We start from the raw sequence: 23,262 nt of genomic DNA, 5'->3' as shown, positions 1-23,262 counted from the left end.
ACTCCTCCAAGACAGCTGGGATAGGCCCAGCCTGCCCACAGCCCTGTGGGGATAAAGCGGTTCAGATAATTGATGGATGAAAAAATACGAAAACGCACACACGCACACACGCACACGCGCACACACGCGCACACACGCACACACACACACACACACACACACACCGGGAGGTGGTAAATCCAGGTTCAGAAACAAAAAAAAAACACTGGCGGAGTTTGACTTTAGCTGCAGGTACTTAAACTCAACCCGTTGGTACCTATGCCTAAAGCCAAATTGAGGCAGGATTTTTCCTTTCTAGACCTGGATTTGACACCTCTACCCCTCATGCTCAAGAAAAACACTTGTTGGTACTGTACTGTATATTAACGAATGCAGCCTATTAATTCCTGTTCACAACAGTCAATAAAGTAAACCTATTTAACCACCGTTCCGGGAGATAATTCCAAAAATACAAATCTAATTACGAGTAGTCAGAAAAACGAAGTTAATTTATGACAGGCAAATATAGCATTTTAATATGCAATCCGTTTGCCATATTGAGTACGGTACGAGACAGGAGTACAGTACACTCCGCTACGACAGGTGGCGACAAAGAACATTTAATCTTATGGTCCAACTCTTTATCCAAAGAAGAAAACTAAAACAGGTTCTTAGACCCTCTCTCACGTTTCCCAGTACAGTACAGTATAGTGAATCAAGCCCGGGTTGTCTGTTCTGCACTTGCTAAGCTCACGTTCGTTCGCATTACGCAACAGAGATGTATGCCTGTAGAGTGGCCTGGCGAAGGTGTGGACCTTTAGCCAAGAGAACAACCTTCAAACTGCTTCGCGATGGTGAGCCCATTCAAACAACAAAGCCCTTTTTATATTGTCATCGCTTAATTTTACTTTTTAACGCATGACAACGCCATGGATCGGTTGCGTTGCTTTTTCAACGAGACCACGAGTGTCACCAGGGAAATAGTACACGTTGTTCCAGATGAGTCCTGCACTCATTGCAGCGATGTCAAGTCCCACGTTGAAAGTTGAAGGTTATTTTAGAATTTCTATTCGCGTTGTGATGGTTACTCATTCTATACAAATGTGCATATACGTTTAGGAAAATTCATTGGGAAACCAAGACGTTTAACGAGCATAATTATTCTTGCTTTCCGTCTAGTATCGAACAAGGTACAATGTGTTACATTTTCAATCATATGTTTGCTTTGGCGTGGTTGAAAGAGTTCATTTAAACGATCAGGTATGATTTCTGTATGTTTGTGTGTGTGACTTTCACCACAGTATACAAGAAATGGTTGCTACTGTGGGACACGTGGTATGTGAGTGTGACCGTCGACAAATCGATAGAATGCATCAGAGTTCTGTAAATCTGAAGCCCCAAAGTTACTTAAACCTAATTTGAGTTCCTGCTTGGGTCAAAAACTAATACGTGCTGAAAGACGTTTAATCACTTGTTTACACCGGCTTCACTTTAAAAAAAAAACACAAACATTTATGTTCAATTACTTTTTCTGTTAGCTTTTATTAAATAAGGCCAGTCCACAACATGCCAATGAGAATACCGGATATTTAGTCATTCTTAAATCATGTAAGCATTCAGGAAGGTATGCACGGTCGATTGTCTCGTGTTCAGTAAGGCTGTTATACAGCACGTTAATGCTAATTTGATGAATTTATTTATTGCACGATAAACGAATCAAAATAGGAAAGCTCATTTTGACAGGTGCATGTTTTGTATTGATCATGCTTTTTTGTTCGTTGTACAGTTTAATATGATTTTTCGTTTTGCTATCATGAATTTATCGAAGATTTCAAGTCAATAATAAAGAAAAATGATGTTGTAGCCATTTCTGACACAATGGATGTCACATACAAGGTACTGTAGTTACATAATCTGCACCATGTTGCTATACTCTTCAACCTCTACCATTTGTGACTGTCGCAAGGTCACTTTCTTAGTCTGATTTGTCGCCGTTAACAAGATTTGCATTTAGCCTATTATGTGACTGGTGGATAAACAGTCTTCTGTTAGCTTAGCAGATGATGCAGTTTTGTGTAATTGTTTATTTAATTAGATTTTTTTTGGGCTTTTGTTTTTCCAGGTTTGCAACAGAGGCAAATGTCATCAACACCTGGCGGGTCTGGGGAAAACATTCTTTACACTGTGCTGTGTGGTGGAGCTTTAGTTGGTGCTGTATCATATGTGAGTTGTGGGTTCCCCTTTTCTCTATTATCATTTTGAATTTCTTATTTACGATCAAACATACAGTGCTATCTAGGGTCGAATACAGCCTATTCTAGCCAGCTGACCTCAAATTAGTTTCCTGAAGAATATTTTTGGAACCTTTTAACCTTAACCTGGCCACGCAAGTGTAAAAATGTGTTATCCATTGTAAAAGTAGTGAAACAATAAAAATCTATTCACATTCTTAAATAAAACAGAGCTGCCAACTGTTTTGAATTGTCCATATTTTGTTCCGGAAATCTCTGAACACAACCTTAATATGGACGGATATTAAAATCATGAAATGAAAAAAATGGGGCACATTGGCTAAAATGGTTGAAAATTAGCAAAAATACTTGTAGATAGTTTGATGATAGATCAGTTATCATGTCACTTTATCGAATATCGCATTGTCATTTGTCATCTGCAGCAAATTGAATGCAATAAATAAATTCATCAAATAAGCTTGATCCCGCTGTACATCTTGTTCATACGCAAGTTTGCGGCGGCAGTTGGTTTCCCACGGTTCCTTGTAACAAAGGCGTTTTCACTATTTTGTGGGAAAAATCTGGCCGTTATAATTAACTTTGTGTTGTAAAGGTGTTTTTTGTTCGCAAACAGCAAATGAATATCGTGCAATCGGGACTTTGAAATGTAAACGTTATAGGGGTAGTAAACGTTGTAAAGGGGTACTTTGAAACGAAGTTCGACTGTACAGGGCAGTGAATCACAATATATTATCACCGTACTAAACAAACATATGGTTCAATATTAAAACTCATGGAAACTAATAAATATTGAGGTGGGTAAATGCAAATAAATACTATTGTGTTGACCAAGAACAAAAAACAAATGTAGTAATTAGCTATTAACAAAGATAAACAAACAAACAATGTCCTCAAGGTATGCTTGATATGCCTTCAAACTATACAAGCATAACAGCGTTTATTTTGAGCCTCATCACAACACAACGAATAGCATGTCTTAGGTTTTTCCGATAAGTGAATGGCGGAGACGTCTCATAAAAGCTTCAAGGGACTGCTTATGTCACCTGAATCTGGGGAGTCGGCAGGTCGAGGCGAAGCGAGACGTAGCCACGGCAAGTGATAGCAAGTTTAGCAACTACTTTTGGCCGGCTACTACTGCTTGCCGAACATGTAGCGGTTTTGCTGCTAACTCAGCAATCATAGCCTCCATCATCGCACCTCCATGGCGGCAAATAAGGTACCCTTCATACAAATATCGTTCTCACGAAATGATCAGTTTTGAATAGATTAATTTCATCGCCAACATGAAAAAAAAGTGAATTACTGCATAGTGTTGAGCTGTACCGGTTAGCGCAGGGGTCGCCAACCCAAACTGTTGAGCATTATTGGACCAAAATAAACAAAAAACAAATATAATAATAAAAATAATAATAATACATTTTATTTATAAGCGCCTTTCAAGACACCCAAGGACACTTTACAATAACAAACAACACAAAACCACACGGGTTGAGCAGCGGCAGCCAAACGCACCGGCGTTCACTCAACCCGGAAGTCAGAAAGAAACCACAAGCGAGGGACAGGGGGAGAAAAAAAACCACGCTCGAACTATCCTCATTTTGAGGATAATTTGAGTTCGGCAAAAAAACCCTGCACAAGCATATGACAGTTACAACAGGTCACAAGACATAAACAATGAAGACGGTGATACAAGGGAGTGTATGAAGGAGGGGGTGATGGTGGGGGACTAGCTTCCGTGCATACTTTCATCAGGGGAAGGTCGAGATAGCAGATGTTGTTTTGGTAGCAGGCTGCCCAAGAATTTAAGACAGCCTTGAGCCCGTGGCTTATGTCTCTTTAGTGGCGTCGATCAGCCAAATCCGTGATTTCTGTCAATATTTGAGCACGGATTCCAGTTTCTCAAAGTTCTTGACCATCTTGCAGAGACGCTCCAAAACTGCAACAGTTTGTGGTTGAGCACAGTCTGAGTCTGAGTGTTGGACTATGGACTATATCCGCACTATGCCATCCTTAGACCGGCAGCCTCTTCACTTCCAATAGAGCCGCTCCCGTCGGTTGAATTTTGCGATTGATCAGGAAACTGCTAACACCAAACAGCAGCATACCTGTTATCGGAAGGCCGATAATGTAGATGTCATCCAAATCCTCAACGGACAGTGTTGACAGGCACACTATTCTCCGCTTCGTCCAAGGATCTAGGGTGTACCCAGCAGCAAAAGTCCCCGAGGGGCAAGTAGGCTCCCCACTGCCTGCTCTTCTCGTCGAGAAAACTTTGTCGATGGCATCGAGAGACCAGCCCACCAATTCCATGTTTGTTTTTAGGATGAAAATACGACAGGAGGCTAGGAAAAGTCAGACAAAGACAGCACATGGACTGAGCGGCGAGCAGGGAAGGGTGGGAGTGGGGGGGCCAGGAGCAGAAAGTCTGGAGCCGCAAAAAATAAAAAGCCTTATAATGAAGGCAACACATGCTTTATGTACCTATATGAGCTATATTAGCCTGCTGTCAACATGACGAAGTTGGCTACAAATACACAGCGAGCATGTACCCCGCCTACTGCCCAAAGACAGCTGGGATATAGGCTCCAGCGCGCACCACGACCCTTGTGAGGATCAGGGGATTAGAAAATGGATGGATGGATGGATGGATGTTTGGCTGCAACAACAGGTGGAAGAGGCAAAAGCTCACTTCTCTGTTTCCATGGCGAGCATTTGTCAATTAGATAGATGGAAACTGTACCTTTCACAGATCAGCTCCTGATCTCACTCCGTCCACATATCCAGCCCATAAATCTGTGTTTGTTCCGAACACTTCCTTGAAGCCATGCTTTTTCACTTAGCAATGTTAGAAAACAAATCCAACCATCCAACATACATACATACTACTGTATACACAATACATCACCTTAAATGATGATTAGTTTTTAATACATATCACGTTCCAATCAGCCCAGATCGCAAAGAGAAATAAATAAATGCTGACTTTCTGCTTTGGCTCTCACCGGAGGTGTTCACTTTCTGCTCTGATCCTCTCCCCTTTGTTTTATTCTTTTGTGCTGCCTTTTGCCTTAACTGTCATCCCCAGCTTCCTGCTTTTTTTTAATGTGGATGCAAGAATTTTTTTACACTATCCCATTGAGTGGGGCACAGGCTGGAATTGTTTTTTTGCTCATCTCTCTTCCCTACCATCTAAGAAACTCATGGCACGAAGCAGTGAACTACCGGACTTCACTTTCTGTCTCCTTCTATTGGTCATTGTTATTTTTAATGTTACAGTACTTGGTCGGGTTGTTAACTGTGCAGACAAATTCCTTGTGTGTTTTTATATACGTGGCAAATAAAGATGATTCCTATGTGACAGCTCTAAATGTAAAAGGAAACCCTCCATGCATGAGCCGTGTTAATGTTGTGATAGTACAATCCACATCTTGTCAAATTGTTATTGTTCTAAGACTGTGAAATTTCTCTCCTCAGGCTTTCAACACTGTGTCCACTGACAGTGCCAGATTCAATGATCGCATTTCTGAAATTAATGCTAGACCCAAGAAAGAATGGACGCCTAAACCATGGCCTCCTAAGAGTAAGTACCTACTTGTATCCCACCATGAGTTGTACAGTGTCTACGCCAGGGGTGCGCAAACCTTTTGGACTGAAGATCTACTTTTCGATCAACCAACCTGCCGCGATCGACCCGTTACCGCGCACGCACGCATACGCACGCCATGATGAGCAATAGCCTGACGCTGAGGCATGCGACACACTTGGGCAGCCTGCTAATGATCGTAGCTCACGCGTACCGTTTTAAAATGCTTCTCTCGGCTCTCCAGATTCCCATTCTTTGCCCGTCCCCTCGGTGAATTGTACAAAACAAACTCTGAATGAGAATAATGACAATGATAAAAGAAATAGCGCAACAACTCTGATCACAAGCTGCAACTGCTGAGCGCTAACAACTTCCGGTGACGCAGTCACACGTCACCATAGGTTAAAGATGACCTGCTTAATTTGATTTTATTTTTAAAATACTTTTTGTGAAAGTGAGACTGATTGAAAGATTAGGGTGCAGTGTGCATTAACACAAAAACTGTATTACCAACATGCACAGAGACATAAATGTTTTTTTTTTTTTCCTTCTACACCCCTCGGATCGACTTGGGACCAGTGCTTGATCTACTGGTCGATGGTGATCGACGTAATGGGCACCCCTGGTTTACGCAAATATGAGCGATTCACTGGTCATGAAGGCATCTCTTAAAAGAATATTTTTGGTACCTATCCTGTGTTCTAATTCAATTTTATTTATTGAGCACTTTCATGCACCCTGTAACCTGATAACATGATAAGCTGTTCACTGTCGTAACCGAAGTCCCCGAAAGGGTTAAAAACAACACGGTTGAGCAAAGTACTGGGCACAAATCCAATAAAAAAGACAGAAACAAATGGGAAAAAAAAAGACCACAGAAGACTAAACGGCAAAAGTCAACCCTCAAACTGAGTTAAAGGCCAGTGAGATCGACTAAATTAGTTTGTGGCAGCGACTTGGACAGCAAGTGAATTGGCCTGTCTGTACTTATTCACTGTTTTTGTGCCCAGGCCAACGCCCTGTGTAATAAAATGCTTGCTTTGGCACATCCTTGATCTTCATGTTCTTTTCTTTTATTAACAAAGGGGTACCAAGAATTTTGTCCATTTGTACAACTGCACTTGCACTTGTGACTCTCCTTGTTGTCGCCTGGCCTTGGTTATTTTAGGAGACCTTTCAAAAAATCCACTAAATGAAATTGTCCAGGACCTTTTGCAGTAGGAAAGAAAATCCATAACCTTTGTTTATTCTTCAATACTTACATCCAGGAAAAGTCTCTGGCTTTTGTTTTTCATAAAAACAGGGTGTCTGTATGTTTGCCATTTTCCAAATGATAACATGGACATTTTGTCTCTGTTGTTTGCAGGCCAGGATGTTGAAGATGGTAAGTTGATTTGAATATGATTCGTGTTCATTTATTAATCATTGCTTGATAACTTGACGTGAATGCTCGCATCTTGTCTCACAGAAATTTTGGGTCTTGTCCAAGTCCCTGTAATATTTTCTGTATATTTTTCTTTTAAACGGTGGGAATGAAATGCCGTCCTTCACATTACCTGTCTTGTGAATGAGATCTGTGATCACATGTTTATTGAAGAAACCTCCTCTTGTGATTACCCTCCAAGCTTACCTTACTGTGTAATCTTTCCTCTGCACTATTTAATATCATTTTTTTTTCCCACCGAAGTGTTTTGTTGGTACATTATCGGTGCTGTATACAAAACGTTTCGTATTGCCATCATTTCCTCAACACATCTATCAGAAGGACTTGACAGAACTAAGCCCACATTTACTTTTTCATTAGCGTTGTGGTTTCACTCAGATTTAAGGAGTTTATTTAAAGTGAACTATTTGTCCTACTTCCTGTAACCCTTCTGTTTTTTCTTTACCTTTTTCAGTGTAATTGTAATGCTAAGGTCTATTCCTGGCTGTCAACGGATATTCAACCTTAAACTGGACTCTTTGGATCTGAAAAGGAAATCTCTTTCCCTCTATCCTCAAGCGCATCAGACATGACTTTTTTCAGTTTTGAGCAATGTTGGTGAATCTTAAAGGACCGTATATGGACTTCAAATCACAAATAGCCACTTCGAACAACATTGCCAATTGTTACAAACACCAGTTTGCGCCTCCCTAAAACGGGTTGTTTCGATGAGGGATGTCCAGTTGGCACGAAGAAAAACTGAAAGATGCAATGGCTGCTTTGACATTGGTCACATTTGGATTAATTTAAAAGATATGCGCAGCAATTATGCACTACTCTCAAAACGTAAGGGATTTTGGATGAAATTTCCAAATGAACCTAAACTGGTGATCAAAATTGTACTTTCTCTAATTCTTGTGTCCAACTGTCCATTGTTTCAGGACAAGTTTGCACACCTTGAAATTCTCTAAGTAGCCAAACGTCAAAATCCACGAATGTGTTTGATCCATGAATCGACCATTCGCCTTTCTGTGACTCGTCCAGTCTCTCTGTATATCTGTTGCAACCTACTGATGACACTCTAAAGGCAGTGGCCATGTTAGCTCTGAGGACATGCTATTTGAAGCTTCACAATGATGAGTTCCTGTTGCTCATTTGTTAGGTGTTGTCTTGGTCTCATGTGAGAATGTTAACAGCATGACTAATTTAACACTACTTCTAAAGAACCAGAAAATGTTTTGGCCAATTTATGGACCAAACACCTGTTGGGAATTTTGCCATTTAGCTGCCATTCAAGTTGTGCAATAAGGAAGTAGTACAAGCCCAACTCAACTCAACTGTATTTATAGAGCACTTTCAAACAGCCATCGCTGCATACAAAGTGCTGTACATGGAGCAACTAACATAAATACAACAATAAAGCAATAATCAGTAACAAAGATGGTAGTGGGCACCAAACAGTAAAACCAAGAACAAATCTAAGTCATGCTGAGTCGAATGCCAAAGAATACAAGTGAGTTTTGAGGCGGGTTTTAAAGATGGGCAGCGAGGGGGCTTGCCGAATGTTCAGTGGGAGGTCATTCCAGAGAGAGGGACCAGCAACGGAAAAGGCTCGATCCCCTCTGAGCCTCCGTTTGGTTCTTGGTACTTCTAATAATGTCTGGTCCACAGACCTGAGGCGCCGGGCAGGTGTGTAGGGACGAATGAGCTCAGAGAGGTAAGGTGGCGCGAGGTCATTTAAAGCCCAGTATCCCAACTCTTTCTGTGGAGTGTTTGCATATCGCCGCCGGCCTTTTAAAAACAACAATGACCATTTTTGTCATTTACATTTTTTTTTCTTAACAATAGTGGAGTGTCTATATTTCGGACATCCCCTTTAACAGTTAAAAATTAATAATTCTGACAAAAATGGACAGGTTTTTTTTTTTCACAGGACAGTGGCGATATGCACGGTTGGGGGTATGAATCCAGCTTGGGCCCTGCCTTGTGAATTTCGCATGGGTTTTCTCCAGGTACTCTGGCATTCACCCACATTCTAAAAACAAGCATTGTAGTTCATCAAAGTCTCTAAATTGTCATTAGGTGTTAATGTGAACGCTTTTTTGTCTATATTTATCACGCGGTTAGCTGACGACCAGTCCAGGGTATTCACCGCCTTTTGCCTGAAGTCAGATGAATTATGGTCCAGTGGTAAAAAGGAAAAGTGGTATCAAAAATTAATAGATTGCATTTTAGCAGAAAATGGAGAAAACAACTTCAATTTGTGCCATTTGCAACTCAAATTAACTTTATTCATCATTATGTTCGAAGTAGAAATGCTTTAACTAGATTGTTCAGGTTTTAGCAAATCTAAAAAGCCCTCTATAAATCAAGACTGTTCTGTTTCTTCTTCTTCTTATTATTATTACTATGATGATGACTGCATCATTATTATTGCTGTATTGTTATTAATGTTGCAAGTAGTATTCAAGGAGCCACATTGGAGGAAATGTTGGTGCACCCACACTTTTTATGCTGCCCCCCCCCCGCCCCTTGAAAATAAATAAATAAATAACAATAAGGTTGCACTGGCAGAATGAACTACAGTAATCCCTCGTTTATCGCGGGGGTTACGTTCCAAAAAGAACCCGTAATAAGTGAAATTCGTGAAGTAGGATTTATAATAAAAATAAAAATGTGCTGTATGTTTTACGTACAGCACATTTGACAAAGTTGTACTTGATCGTCAGCTTTATTTATTTACAGTTACTATACAACACTGAACTATGTATTCAATGCAGAGGCAATTGCTCTAAGACTGCAAGGGAAGCTCAGCTTCCCTTAAAATGTCAAAAAGTAAGTGATCAAAAATATGTGTGTACGCACAATTGTTTGGACATGTCATTGACTAAATATGCGCTCCAACGCGCCCAACTTTTGTTCCGAATCAGCTTCTTATGACTGGTTACGACACGACTCTCTTCTCATTCATTCCCGCAGCTTCACTGTGCTTTAAACTGTGTGGACGCTGAGCGTCTACAGCGTGGACGCTGGGCGTCTAGAGAGTTAAGTGTAGGTTGTCCCAATGCATTGAAACGAGACGAGTGATTGGATAAATGCTGGTTTTGTCCAGCGTCTCCGGGAGTCTATGGACAGTGGGCGTTTATGGGCTGGCCCGGAAGCTCAGCTTTTCTGCATGATGATTGGATGATCTGTCTGAGGCTGAATCTCTTTTTGATTGACAGCGAAATGAGCCAATCACCGATCTTATGGTGAAAGGATCCTTTTCATTTTTTTGAAAAGGAACATAGAGTAGAATTCACGTATAAATTAACGGACACATTTTATGATGTAGGCCGAAATTGAGCTTCCCCTCCTTGACAGACCAGGATCCGCCACTGATACAATGAAACCAAAGACCAAAAACTTGCAAAGGTAAATTTGGCAAGCTGTACAGAGACTAGGTGCGGAGACTGTTCATGTTGGTCAGTCCCTTAGCCAATCAGGATGCGGAACACAATTCACTGTTTAAAAAAAAAAAACAACATAAAAAAACTGCACTAAAAAAATTTGTGAAACAGCAAAGCCGCAGAAGGTGAACCGCGTTATAGCGAGGGATTACTGTACGTACACCAATGCAGCAGTCTCTAGAATCCTTATCGCCTGTCCTGCCAACGAATGTAGAAAGTTAGTAGTGCAATGCAAGCAAATGATGTTGCCTGTGTCAAATTGTAATTTGACACAGCCAAAAAAAAGCTACCGGTAATCCCAAAAAGGAAACGTAGAATGAAGGCAGAACTTGTTTTAAATATTTTCATTGTCCTTTGCGCTTTCTATAATTGAAGGGGAAAAAATATGGAAATTGCAATTTGGATTTTTATGATAAAACAAATGCTGGCTCCGGCCTTCCTGTGTGGAGTTGGTTCTCCCCGGGCCTGGATGGGTTTTCTCCGGGTACTCCGGTTTCCTCCCACATTCCAAAAACATGCATGGCAGGCTGATTGAACACTATAAATTGCCACTAAGTGTGAGTGCGAGCGCGGATGGTTGTTCGTCTCTGTGTGCCCTGCAATTGGCTGGCAACCGTTTCAGGGTGTCCCCCGACTACTGCCCGAAAAGGCTCCAGCGCCCCCCAAATGGGAGGATAAAATGGATCAGAAAATGGATGGATGGATAATAAAACAAAAAACACTCTAATTGGGGTTGTTTGCCATCAATATGCCTACAGGAGATCCATCATTAGTAATTTATTTTGTGCTTCATAGAGTTAATTGGTTTCTGGAGCACAGTTTTGTGTTTTGCATTCATGATTACGTGTTAGAGGGATTTTCACTTAGCATCGTACCAGCGCTGCTGTTCAATGTTCTCCTCACTAACCTAAATCACTTGCAGAGATCCTGATAGCTTGGTAATTGGATGGTAAGAAACGAGATTCACCTTCTCCCCTTTGTCATCTAATTTATCATCCACAATAGTTTCCTTTTCTTTTCCTTCCTTGCCTTGTCTCCCTTCTGTTTGCATGTGATGCTTGTTATTGTGGAATCTGTTTTCACGGAAGTTATGCTTACATTTGGAAAGTATTTTGGATTTGGGGAAATTGATACAAACAAACTTAAGCTCTACTGGCTGTTGCTCTTTCATTCAACTTTTCATTGTTTCAGATGGACATTCCCGCATGTATGACACACCATTTATTTACGATAGCATGCAACTATAGTCATTTTAATGAAGAAAGAAAATTACTGTTTTCCTCAATTTCAGGTCAAACCATTGTTTTCTTAATGTTAAATTTAACTTTAAAACAAATATCATGCCTTCACATTTGGCTGTGCCATCCAAAATTGACAAATGTTATAAGTTTCAATTCATTTTTCCGAATCTGATTGTCCTCGATATTATTACCCAACTGATTTACCTTTAGCGTAAGCATAGGCGTTTTGACAGGGTGGCAAGGGCATCTTCATCGTGTGTGCGTGCGTGTGTGTGTGTGTGTGTACGCGTGCGTACACACACACACGCACAATGTGTTAGAAATGTGCACGCAGTCGGGCGTGTGGGTGTTGGGAGGCGGAGGGGGGGGTATAGCCTCTGCCCCCCCCAACTGAACATCCTGCCACACCTGGTTAAACTTTTTAGAGCCACCCGTGACAGTAAGTAAGGGCTGGTGTCCCTTCAATTATTCAATTTTGACAGGACATGAAAAGTTGGATGGAATCAAGGCGCTTCCCCACCCCCCCAAATTTTTGCCCTCCAAATGTCTATCGTATTTGTTTTTAAAACAGTATTCAGCATGTAATTAGCTTTATTCATTTTTTTACAGGCAGTTTTTGAAACCTGCATGTCCAAGATTCATGAATTAAACTAGCCACCACCTTTCTTTCAGTGAGGCTCTTTCGCAGATAGGGTGCAGTGTGCATAGCCATGTGATACGCTAGAAATGTGTTCAGCAGTCAAATGAGTATTCTACCAAGTATAATAGCCTTGCTTTTGTATTGTAGGGGATGAAGAGGAACAAGTAGAAGAAGCCAGTGAAGTCGCAGCAGCTGACAACGAGTCAGAGACTGTAGTGGAAGAAGTTGCGCAAATTGTCATTGAGGGTGCTGAGGGTGTTGCTGAGATTGCAGAAGAGGTTGCAGCAGCTGCACAGCAAGTGGAGGTCATTGCAGATGAAGTAGTCCAAGTGGCCGAAGTTGTTGAGGAGGCTGCCCACGACGTCGCGGAACAAGTTGCCGTGGAGGACCCCAAAAGCAATGGTATGACTTCCTCTCATAAGGAGGCCACAGCTACCTCTGAGGCCTGAGTTCTCTTCACATTCGCAAAGGTGACGCACATTCACACATAGTCAGTCTAAATTAGGGTTAATTGCTGCTAAAAGGTTGTATTGTTCTGAAAAAATACAAATACATCCGGAGAGTATTCACAGCACTTCACTTTTCATTTTCTCTTATCGTACTTTCACGACCATACGGCGTGCCGTATTAAAAGGCGTTATGCATTTTAGTTTCGAGTACTATTTCTGTATTTAACACTTACATAAGATGCATGGTAAAACGTACGCTAGCTTAAAAAATACAGTAGCATGCATGCATGCACGCTAGAGTATGTTTTTAAAAAGGTAGCGGGAACAAAACTGAGTTTGGTTGTACAGTGAAACTCCTCTACAACGAAACCTACATGGTCGAAAATACCCCCTAGTGTGAAAAAATCTTCATGCATTAACACTATTCCCACTCTCCTACCCCCCATATAATGAAAAAACCCCTGTTGCATTATATGAAATCTTTTTCTTTGCTCTTGCCTCGCGACGAGATTCACTACAACAAAGTCTAATCCACCAGCGACCTCTACCGCTTCGTTCGGAAACGGCAACAGCAACCACCACACTGGTTTACACATGTGCAGTAGTCCAGGAAGTATTCGTTATTGTTAAACAGATTACACATACGTTTGTGTGTGCGTGTACACCAGTGGCGGATGCTGGTCTGTCAAGGAGGGGAAGCTCAATTTTGGCCGACAGCATAAAATGTGTCCGTTTATATAAACGCGAATTCTACTCTCCGCTCCTTTTCAAGAAAATTATCTTTAACCCTGTCATACCAACAAGGCGTCTTTTCCAGGAACTTAACGAGTGTCCTACAACTACAGCAACTACAATAAAACCCACCAGTAATAAAAGATTAATTCGTCGCTTATCGTTTTCAACAAAAAGAGTGTCGCTAAGATGATTAGAAGTCATCTCCAGTTCAACTTAGAACAGAATGAGAATTGAAAGTGCTCCCACGGATGCCTACACTAAAAGATTGGTGATTGGCTCATTTCGATGTCAATCAAACTGGAACACAGGCTCAGACAGATCATCCAATCTGATGCAGAAAAACTGAGCATCCAGTACCCAGTCCCAGAGACGCCGAGCGTCCGTGGGCGGGACAAAAAACGGTTTGTATCCAATGGCTCGTCTCCGTTCAACACATTGGGACAACCTACCCTGTTGTCTCGAGACGCTCAGCGTCCGGGCAGTAGACGCTCAGCGTCCACCGTTTAAAGCACAGCGAAGCTGCGGGAATGAATGAGAAGTGAGTCGCGTCGTAACCAGTAAGAAGAAGCTGATTCGGAACAAAAGTTGAGCACGTTGTAGCGCATATTTAGTTAATGACATGTACACACAATGAAATTTACATTCATGTATTTGATCACTTATTCTTTGACATTTTAGGGGAAGCTGAGCTTCCCTTGCAGTCCCAGAGCAATCGCCACTGGTGTACACATACGTTTGTGTGTGTGTGTGTGTGTGTGTGTTTACATCTGAGATCAAATTTGCTACAGTGAAAAAACCCCTGGTGTGAAAAATTTCTTGCTGCAAACATGATTTCGTTGTAAAGGAGTTTCACTGTACTTTACTGAAGTGTTTAACAATGAATTTAGGAATTTTTTTTCAATCCTCGTCCTCAAATCCATCAAATTCCTAATCTTCAGTGTCCGAAATGAACAGCTGCAAGCTTGAACAGTGCAAGCACACTTGTAAGCCCAAGCATCCGAATCCATTCCCAAATTGTGGCGTAACTCCCAGTCTTGATAAAGCTGTGTTCGCCATCGCTCCCACGCCGCTCGCCACTTCACTGCATGTCGCAGTTGTGCTGGATCACTGCTGATTCCACTAAATATACTAAATGGGCCACTCATGCTAGACATCAAAGTGTGTTGGCCGTAAAAAACAATCAGGAAAATTGAAATGGTGAGAAATAGATTGCCGCTATATCTCCACAACTGAGTAATAGTTCATCTTTTTGTTGTTTTCCTTTTTGCATGTTTTCAGCAATTATCTTCAAACGTGTCTACACAAGTCTAGACATCTTCCCACTCCTTTTTGAGCATAGAAAAGTGGTGTTAAGTGCTCCGATTCTATTTTTGCCCGATGGTTGCTTTTTTATTTTTTCACGTTCAAATGAAACATTCAAATCTAATTCATCATTTCGAATTTATTTAGGAACGAATTTCTGAATTCACTTTACTGGGGATTATGTGGTCTAAGTGAAGTGCTGTGGATGCACCGTTATGTGTGTCTTGTATTTTTTGAAGTGGGTTTAATCTGTGAATCGTTCGTCCTCGATGGAGTAAAATTCTGATTTTGTAAAGTGATAACGTCGAATGATAATTAGCGCTAATGGTTTGAAATCCTACATACTGCATGACATAAAGATGGAGGGGGTAAGCTTCGCTGCAGTTGTGAGTGAAATAAATGTGATCACACAAAATGCAAACATTGGCCTACTTTGACTTTGCAAGATAAATGACACACACAGATATACAGTTAATCTGTTTACTGAATTAAATATTATTTTGTGATTTAATTTGTAGGTATTCATGTATTCATAGGAAGCTACCAGTGTAATGAGACATCTTTTTTAAAATCAATCGTGTTTTATTCATTAGACTTGGGTTTATTTACTTGTCATTAATATTTATGTAATTAGTGCAACTATTTTTTTCTGAATTAAATGTCAATGTTGTGTGCAATTTATAATTATTCAATATGTGATCATATTTATTTTTTGCAAATAAGCTGCACCATGAGCACTGTGAACAGTTATTTATAAGTGATAGAGCCATGAAATAAAGCTGCTATCCCATTAAGGATTACTTCTGTCTTTAATTTGTCCAAATGGATGTTTTTATGATGGTATTGTGTCAGAGGTAACTATGGTCAAAATTTAGAATGCAAAGTTAAATGTTAGGTACATTGAAGGTTTCAGCAACCAATTAAAATCATTTGATGTTTGCTCCCCTTCGCTAACAATATCGTGTTGTATGAGCTGAATACAGCAATGTAAAACTTAAGCATCATTGACGGCGAGATGGCTGGATTTTATTTTGCAGTGGTGCTGACAGATGAAGTAGAGGAAGAAATGGTATGTGCTGGAATTGTTGCTGAAGCAGCAGTCAATGATGTACCTCTGCCCCCAGAAGTAATGGCATTCGTTGAGGCAAAACCAGCAATGCTGAATGAGGAGGCACCCCCATCACCGGTCGAGGCCGTATTGGCAGTCGAAAAAGCTGCGGCACAAATAGAGGCCGTACCAGCGGTAGAGCAGGTCCAAACCCCGGGAGAGCATTCATCATTGGTCGAGAACATGCTGCCACCTCCGGAGGCTCCACAACTGTTTGAGCTTGCGCCAGCAGTGACGGAGGCTCCAATACATTTGCAAGTCGCACAAGCAGCTGAGGGGTCCATAACACCACAGGACTTCACGCTGGCAGTTGAAGAGTCCTCAGCACAAGTTGAGGTTGTACCAGCAGTAGCCGAGTCGTCAGTGGTGCTTGAGGAAGTGCTCACACCTGTCTCAGCTGAGGAGGCCTCTGTGTTTGTGGAGGCTGCACCGGTGGTTGAGGAGACCCCAACTCTTGTCTTAATGATACAGGCTCTTGAGGAGGATCCAATACTGGTGGAGGATATACCAGTGACTGAAGAGGCCTTGGCACCTGTTGCGTGTGTCCCAGCAACTGAAAATGTCCCATCCCCAACTGTCCCTGCCCAAGTGGTTGAAGAGGCCCCATACATTGTTGAGGTTGCACCGGTGGTGGAAGAAGCTTTGCCCCTCGTGGATTCTCCCCCAGCAATTGAAGAGACTGCATCAGTGGTCCAGGCACCCCCCACAATATTTCGGGTGTCACCGCTAGTTGAGGAGAAGACGTTGCCACTTAAAGTTGAAGCAGCAGTGGCAGGGGTTCCTCCAGGAGAAGAATCAAATGTTGACTTGGTTACCTCGATGGTGGAAGAAACATCATCATCTCTGGGGGAGGCTCGAGAAAAAGATCCCAAGCGAGAGTACATAATTGTGGTTTTGGAAGGAACAGTTAAGGCAGAAAAGTCTGCCAAAGTGCTCGGAGTGGCACCAATGAGTGGAAGAATCATCCCAGCACCAGAAGATGAGGTACAACATTTTGTATTGCATTGATCACTCAGATTAAGATTCAATGCAGTATGTTTCAATTTTTTCGGAAAATAGTACCGGTAGTTATGATTTTGTTGGGGAGCATGTCAAAGTCCTTCTATTCAATATGATAAACGATCAAAAGTATTCAAGCACTTAAAGTGGTTTGACTTGGCCTCCGATTTCATCTTGACTTTTAGTATTTCAGCTCCCCGGGACTTTTTGTTCAATTGCACATGTCTAGCATTGAGCTTAATGTCAAGGAGAGCGCCATCATCAGTTACATGATGATTTGCTTGCACCGCAGTGTGCAATGGAAGGTTGACAGAGTTCTGACCTTAACCCAGTTGAAAACATCTGCCATTAACTAATGTGAATGATTGTCTTATTCAGCGTTGTTGTTTGACCTCCTAAAGGCTCATCTGGATCACTGGGCAGAAAAATTCAAATCCCACAGATCTGACTAGTGATGAGAAGTACCAGCCACTCAGATTAAGCTTTCTACTCTCGTTGCTGTAATGATGATGTGTGTGCCAGTCATTTTGTACCTATGTGACACTTGCACATTTGGTCATATTGAGCTTAATGGAAACAAAGATTGATTTTCAAATTCTGCTGCTCAGGATAAACGACATCTTCTTAGGATCCAAATGCAGTAAATTCATCAAAGGTACTGCACTTCAAAATGTTTCTACCATGAAAGAATAAGATACTTTCTATGTTGTGCCCATGATGGAATTGAATTGAAAATTGAACTAAAGTTGATGCACTTGGGATATTAATAATGAATACCTTCCTGTCCTTCATCACAGAAAACGGTTCTGGAGTGATGTTTCCTGTGTAGCAGAAGAAGAGGAATTTGCCTGTTCCAACTTTTATCTTTAACAAATACACAAATGTGATATAAAAGGGTTGACCAGCTTACCAATGTGAAGAATACAGTCCATGCAATAGTGATTATTCAATTTTTCAAATGCGCACAGGCAGAATTCTTGGTCCCCTTTTAAAGAAAGAAAAATCCACAATGGTAATTGAAATAGAAAATTTGTCAAAATATCTACTGACAAATCCGAGCCCTTCTAGGAGAATGTCTTTTGGACAAATGGGGAAACTAAACTGGAGCTTTTTGGCGAGTCAACTCATCCACCCAAAACTCGCTGCCACAAACACCCAAGAATAGCCACGGATGCAAATTTGGACTGTTGTTAAAGCTCTGATCTGAATCCTGTTGAGCATCTGTGAAAAGTGCAGAAACAGGCAGTCTGGAGAAGGCACCCTTCAAAGCAGACCATGCTGAAGGAGTTTGCTTTCGAGTAGCATGCCCAGGTTTCCTTGGCAGTTTTTGGTTTTTAAAAAAAAAATCCATCTGACCATAAAAATAAAGCAATGCCTGCTTTGTTTTCGGCACAATTGTTTCAAGGTATATCCGTGACCATGCCAGGGTATCCGAATTGCAACACTAGTGTGTACACTCCATGTGTGCACAACACTTTGTATGTCATTTAGTCAAATCTGAAAGAAAATCTTTTGGGAGTCGTTACATCCCCCATTCCAAACCCGACCCTCGCTCCCATTCTCACACACCTACTGTTAGCGTTTACTACTTCATGGTCGCTCCATTTGAATATGTTCATAATTCATTGCATTGTCCTCATCAATACCCAGCTACATGTGATGGGAATCTACAGTGTTCTTGGTCAACTGTACCAAACATTCCCATCTCCAAACTCAGGTTTTTACCTTCTCTTTGTTTGGAACTGGACACCTGCGCTATCATTCTGCATCGAATGAGGGAAATCAAATGAACACAATAGCCCAAGACACTTCCTGATACTGTACTTAACACCTTTTTAACAAACACAACATTAAGCCGCGATACCCACATCTGTACCGCATACAACACTGTTGAGGTGTTTTGTAGTCTCAAATGTTTTCCTTTTCTTTTTTAATACCAATATAGTGTTGTATTGGGGACATTGTTATTTGATGAATAATGTATATCTTAACATTTTTATAACTGCTCTTTCTGTCAGTTTTACTTTCTTCGCAAATTAAGATTGATAAGGAAAGGTAATTTGAGCTTTTACTCACTCTGAGAGTTATTAATGCCACAAAGGAGAATTGTATAAGCATCATGCTCCTTGAAAATGTGATGATGTTTGTCAAAGCCATTTTGGTCACGTGCCACGTGGTAGTTCAGGGTTTCTGTCAGAGGGTCGTTATGACCATGAAAGCCAAAGAAATTGTATGGATGTGTTTAACTAGTTGACCTGAAGATCATCATCCATCCATCCATTTTCCAATCCACTTTATCCTCACAAGGGTCGTGGCCTCACAGCCTGCCGTGCATGTTTTTGGAATGTGGGAGGAAACTGGAGTACCCGGAGAAAACCAATGCAGGCACGGGGAGGCCGGAGCTGGAATTGAACCCGGTACCTCTGCACTGTGAGGTCGATGCACGAACCACTTGGTCACTGGGCCGCCCTTGAAGATCATCAGTGATGTAAAATCGTGGCAAGCTAATGTAATTACGATAAATACTATTTTCAATGCTATTTTTAAAAGGGATTTGGTTTTAATAAATGCTTGTAAAACTGGTTAAAGTGGTGGTGATGGGGAATGCAATTTTTGTACAGCAAAAACAAAAAAAAAACGTTGACCAAGGAACATAGAGTTTACTGGCTTTCAGTGAGCCACATAAAATGATGTGGTGGGCTGGGACTTGCCCCCCTGGCCTTGAGTTAGACACTTGTGTTGTATGATATCAAGGCTTGATGCTAAAACAGATATTTCTGTGTTGATTGCCTGAGGTGCAAAGCATTCACTCAGAAGCCGCAGCTCTGTTAGTCTCCAGGTTTCAAAAATGTCTACTTATTTAAGCACTTGTCTTGTGTTATTTTCCGGTATTTGTGAAAGTTCAGAGATTAGCATTTTGACCTGCAGTGTTTGTGTACATATTGATAATATACACTAAACGTTTCTGTTTATGGTGTTACAGGCAAGACAATGTGATCTGTGATTCTCCCCTTTCTTGCAGAATAAATTGGATTTGGGGGTAACAAGATTCTGTTGTTTGAACTTTTATTTTGAGATTTTAAAAAAATGTTTGTTTTTTTTGTCCAAGCAAAACTGAACACCTGACCCAAGATTATTATTTTTTTAACACCGACCCAAGTTAGAATGAGTACATTTGTATTAATACTTTTCTCATTAATTTCATAACATGTATTAGATAAGTGTTACTTGGCGCTCAAGAGCATATTGTAAGCGGTGCAGGCTTGGACTAAAGATGTTGAATATATGCGTGCACACACACACACATACACTATACATGTTTATTTATATAGTGCTTTCACAACAGCTGGAGCTGTAACAAAGCGCTTTACAGAACTTTTTACATAACAGTAATTCAAGAGAATATACTGTATATAATGTTATACTTGTAATATCTTCCCTAATATATTTACCATAGCACTGATAACATAACAATCCTGTATGATGGTGACTATTTATTTATTGGGAAAGGTTGACCCTTTGATTGTTTATGATCGACAAGGTGTGCATCCTCATCAGACTTTAATGGTAGTACCGGTATTGTACTAGGATTGATCAGACAGATCCATACAATACATTAAAAAAACTAATGTGGAAAATGCATGGGAATTCGTTCTTTTGCCAGGTTAACTCCGGCAAGACCTATTCCCAAATAATAGATACAAATTTGAATAATTCATCATACCCCCATAATTCTCTCCTCTGATTTAAATGTATGTGCGCCATGGTTCACTCTCATTTATTAAAACAACAGTTTCAGATACATTTTCTGTGCTCGTTTCCAGGAAATTTGTGCCAAGCTCTTAATATTCTGATTGCGATAAATGGGGCTTGTCCTCGTGACGTCACGGCGATCGACGCGTTGACCCGCAGTATCCGTTTAGCTACGAGACTCAGTGCGCGCCGGAAAGCTACATATTAGCAAAGTACTGACACGAACCAAAACATAAGTAAGGCATGCATGCAACCTTGTAATCCGGAGTCAAACGCGGGTTAGAGTACCGTCTCCAAAATGTTTCGAGGGGCAGAGGAATTATAAAACATTTTTTAGTCAAGAGAAATTGTCTTCTTTTTTATTTTTTTTGCGCTCTCAACTTACGGCTAAATCAGGCCCAGGTAGCGTTAGCTGTGGAGCGTCCTTTTTGATTGCACAGCAAATCAAGGTAAGAGGAAATTAATGGCACATGGATGGGTTGCGATTGCATGTCTCAGTTTCTTAAAACATTATTTTGCTGCTCTTTCTCCCCAAGGACTTAAGTATTATAGAACGGTCAGTAGCACGTAAGGGAGCTAATTGCTAACGCTAACAGCGCTACGTTGTGTGCTATCACAAGAAATGTAGACTCACAAGTCAATATATATCGTGTAAAATTTCTTATAACGATTTAAGAGCATAGTCTTCGGACTCGTAGCTTAGTTGACCAGCCGTTGTTACATCCTCGCCAAGTAGTTGGTGATGTTGGCTCAGTGTCAGGTAGCAACAGAACCGTGCCGTACGGAAAATAAACATTAAGTTGCCATAGACTTCATCATTCATCAGTTTAGTGCTAATGAACACGGTGAAGTGATGTTATTCAATACAATTCTTAACTGATGCCAGTGAAAGGTTCTGTTGACATTGAACCAACAGTGAACTTCAGTTGACTCAAAGTATTAAATCCGTCGGGTGCGTTCAAATTATTTACTTTCGATAAGAGCGCTGTTTTAGCAATTTACCGTCTGTTGTGCAGAATTGGAAATGTACTGTATGTCAGAAACCCACTTGTGTATCGACAAACCCAATTCCAATGAAGTTGGGACGTTGTGTGACAGTTAACATTCAGACCCTTTCCAAAAATTTTGAGTATCGTGGAAAAGTTTAAATATGTCCATAATTTTTAAAAATAAGTTAAACATTCAGAGATTGTAGATTCAGGGCCCGCAATTTAAACGATTGAAAGTATATATTTTTTTTTGTTAATTCTGATATCAATTGTGTTTCCAGCTCATAAAATTAAAAAAACATAGAGGAATTCGAAAAAATTAAATACTGTGAAGGAATTAGACCAAATTTTGTGGAGCATGAATACTTTAAACTGAATATCACAGGTTTTATTACATCGCTCTAGTTTGGTTCAATTGTCTAAGTTCATTTCAATATAGGGAAGACTGTAGACTTGACAACTGGCCAGAAGACCAGACTGATACCCTCCATAGAATATGTAAGCCACAGAAATTCATAGCTAAGGAGGATGGCTTATCACATCGTGCTGGGTCCAAGCATATCAATGGAAAGTCTAGTTAAAGGGCAAAATGTGGCAGGAGAAGATGCACCAGTAAGAGAACTTACCGTGGGCTTCACTGGTTTATCAAACAGAATATTCAACAATCTAGATGAGATCTAGAAAGAGCTTAATGGGGTGGGAGTCACCGCTTCAAAAACCACCATATTCAGACACTTCTTGGAAGTCAAGACACTTCTGAGCCTGAGTCAACATAGGAAGCGTCTAAACTGGGCCAAGGAGAAGAAGAACTGGACTGTTGGCCAGTAGTCTGAGATGCTCTTATCCCATGAAAGTAAAGTGTGCCTTTCATTTGAGAATCAAAGTCCAAGGGTTTGGAGGAAGACTGGTGAGGCTCAGAACTCAATGCTGCTTGAGATCCTGTGCAAAGTGTCCACAATCAGTCATGATTTGGGGTCCTATGCTCAGTGCAGTCATTGGTAAACTCTTTCTTAAATCCAAGGTCACTGCAACAGTGTACCAGAATGTTTTAGAGAACTTCCTCTTTACTTCTGCTGAGGATCTGTATGGAGATACAGATTTCATCTTCCAGCAGGACTTGGCCCCTGCAAACAGCAAAATATTTTGATTGATTAATTTCTGTCTTTTTCCCTCTGCAGAAATTGTGAAAAGTACATGATGACTTCTTGACAGTATTCGAATTTTTTGAATTTCTGTTTTCATGGGTTTCAGGAGCTGGAAGCCCAAATTATGAAAAATATAAACAAAGTAATATTTGAAATTGTTAAAATTGTGTGCCCTGAATCTATAATCTTTTTGAATGGAACTATGGAAATAAATA

At 40.8% G+C, this 23,262-nt stretch overlaps 2 protein-coding genes across 6 annotated transcripts in view; both read left to right on the top strand.

Moving 5' to 3' along the window:
* Positions 1-645: 645 nt before the first annotated feature.
* mgarpa (mitochondria localized glutamic acid rich protein a) lies at positions 646-20,209 on the top strand. Of its 2 annotated transcripts, XM_086131637.1 has the most exons (8): positions 646-833; positions 2,102-2,202; positions 5,706-5,811; positions 7,181-7,198; positions 12,715-12,969; positions 16,091-17,145; positions 17,769-17,815; positions 17,958-20,209. In XM_086131637.1, exons 1-7 carry the CDS (start codon positions 758-760, stop codon positions 17,802-17,804), a joined length of 1,647 nt encoding a protein of 548 aa, XP_085987763.1. In that variant the 5' UTR covers positions 646-757; the 3' UTR covers positions 17,805-17,815; positions 17,958-20,209. The 2 variants fall into 2 exon arrangements, with proteins under 2 accessions (XP_085987763.1, XP_085987769.1); XM_086131643.1 differs by lacking the exon at positions 17,769-17,815.
* Positions 20,210-21,091: 882 nt separating this feature from the next.
* Positions 21,092-23,262, top strand: part of elf2a (E74-like factor 2a (ets domain transcription factor)) — a 44,220-nt gene continuing 42,049 nt past the window's right edge. For all 4 annotated transcript variants that reach the window (XM_086131620.1, XM_086131627.1, XM_086131601.1 and 1 more), the window contains exon 1: positions 21,092-21,362. The gene's annotated coding sequence lies outside the window, so the exon portion shown is untranslated. The remainder of the gene's footprint in view (positions 21,363-23,262) is intronic.

This window comes from Hippocampus guttulatus, chromosome 2 (genome assembly GCF_054856545.1).
Source record: "Hippocampus guttulatus isolate MCC_2025c chromosome 2, RoL_Hgut_1.0, whole genome shotgun sequence".
Taxonomy (NCBI): Eukaryota; Metazoa; Chordata; class Actinopteri; order Syngnathiformes; family Syngnathidae; genus Hippocampus; species Hippocampus guttulatus.
The sequence above is the reverse complement of the archived record's forward strand: the minus strand, read 5'-3'. Positions and strand labels throughout refer to the sequence as shown.

Excerpts from the sequence above, each read along its gene's own strand:
- mgarpa (XM_086131637.1), top strand. The coding sequence starts at position 758 with ATGTATGCCTGTAGAGTGGCCTGGCGAAGGTGTGGACCTTTAGCCAAG. Across the intron at positions 834-2,101 it reads CTTCAAACTGCTTCGCGATG|GTTTGCAACAGAGGCAAATG; the intron begins GTGAGCCCATTC and ends TTGTTTTTCCAG. Across the intron at positions 12,970-16,090 it reads GGAGGACCCCAAAAGCAATG|TGGTGCTGACAGATGAAGTA; the intron begins GTATGACTTCCT and ends TTTATTTTGCAG.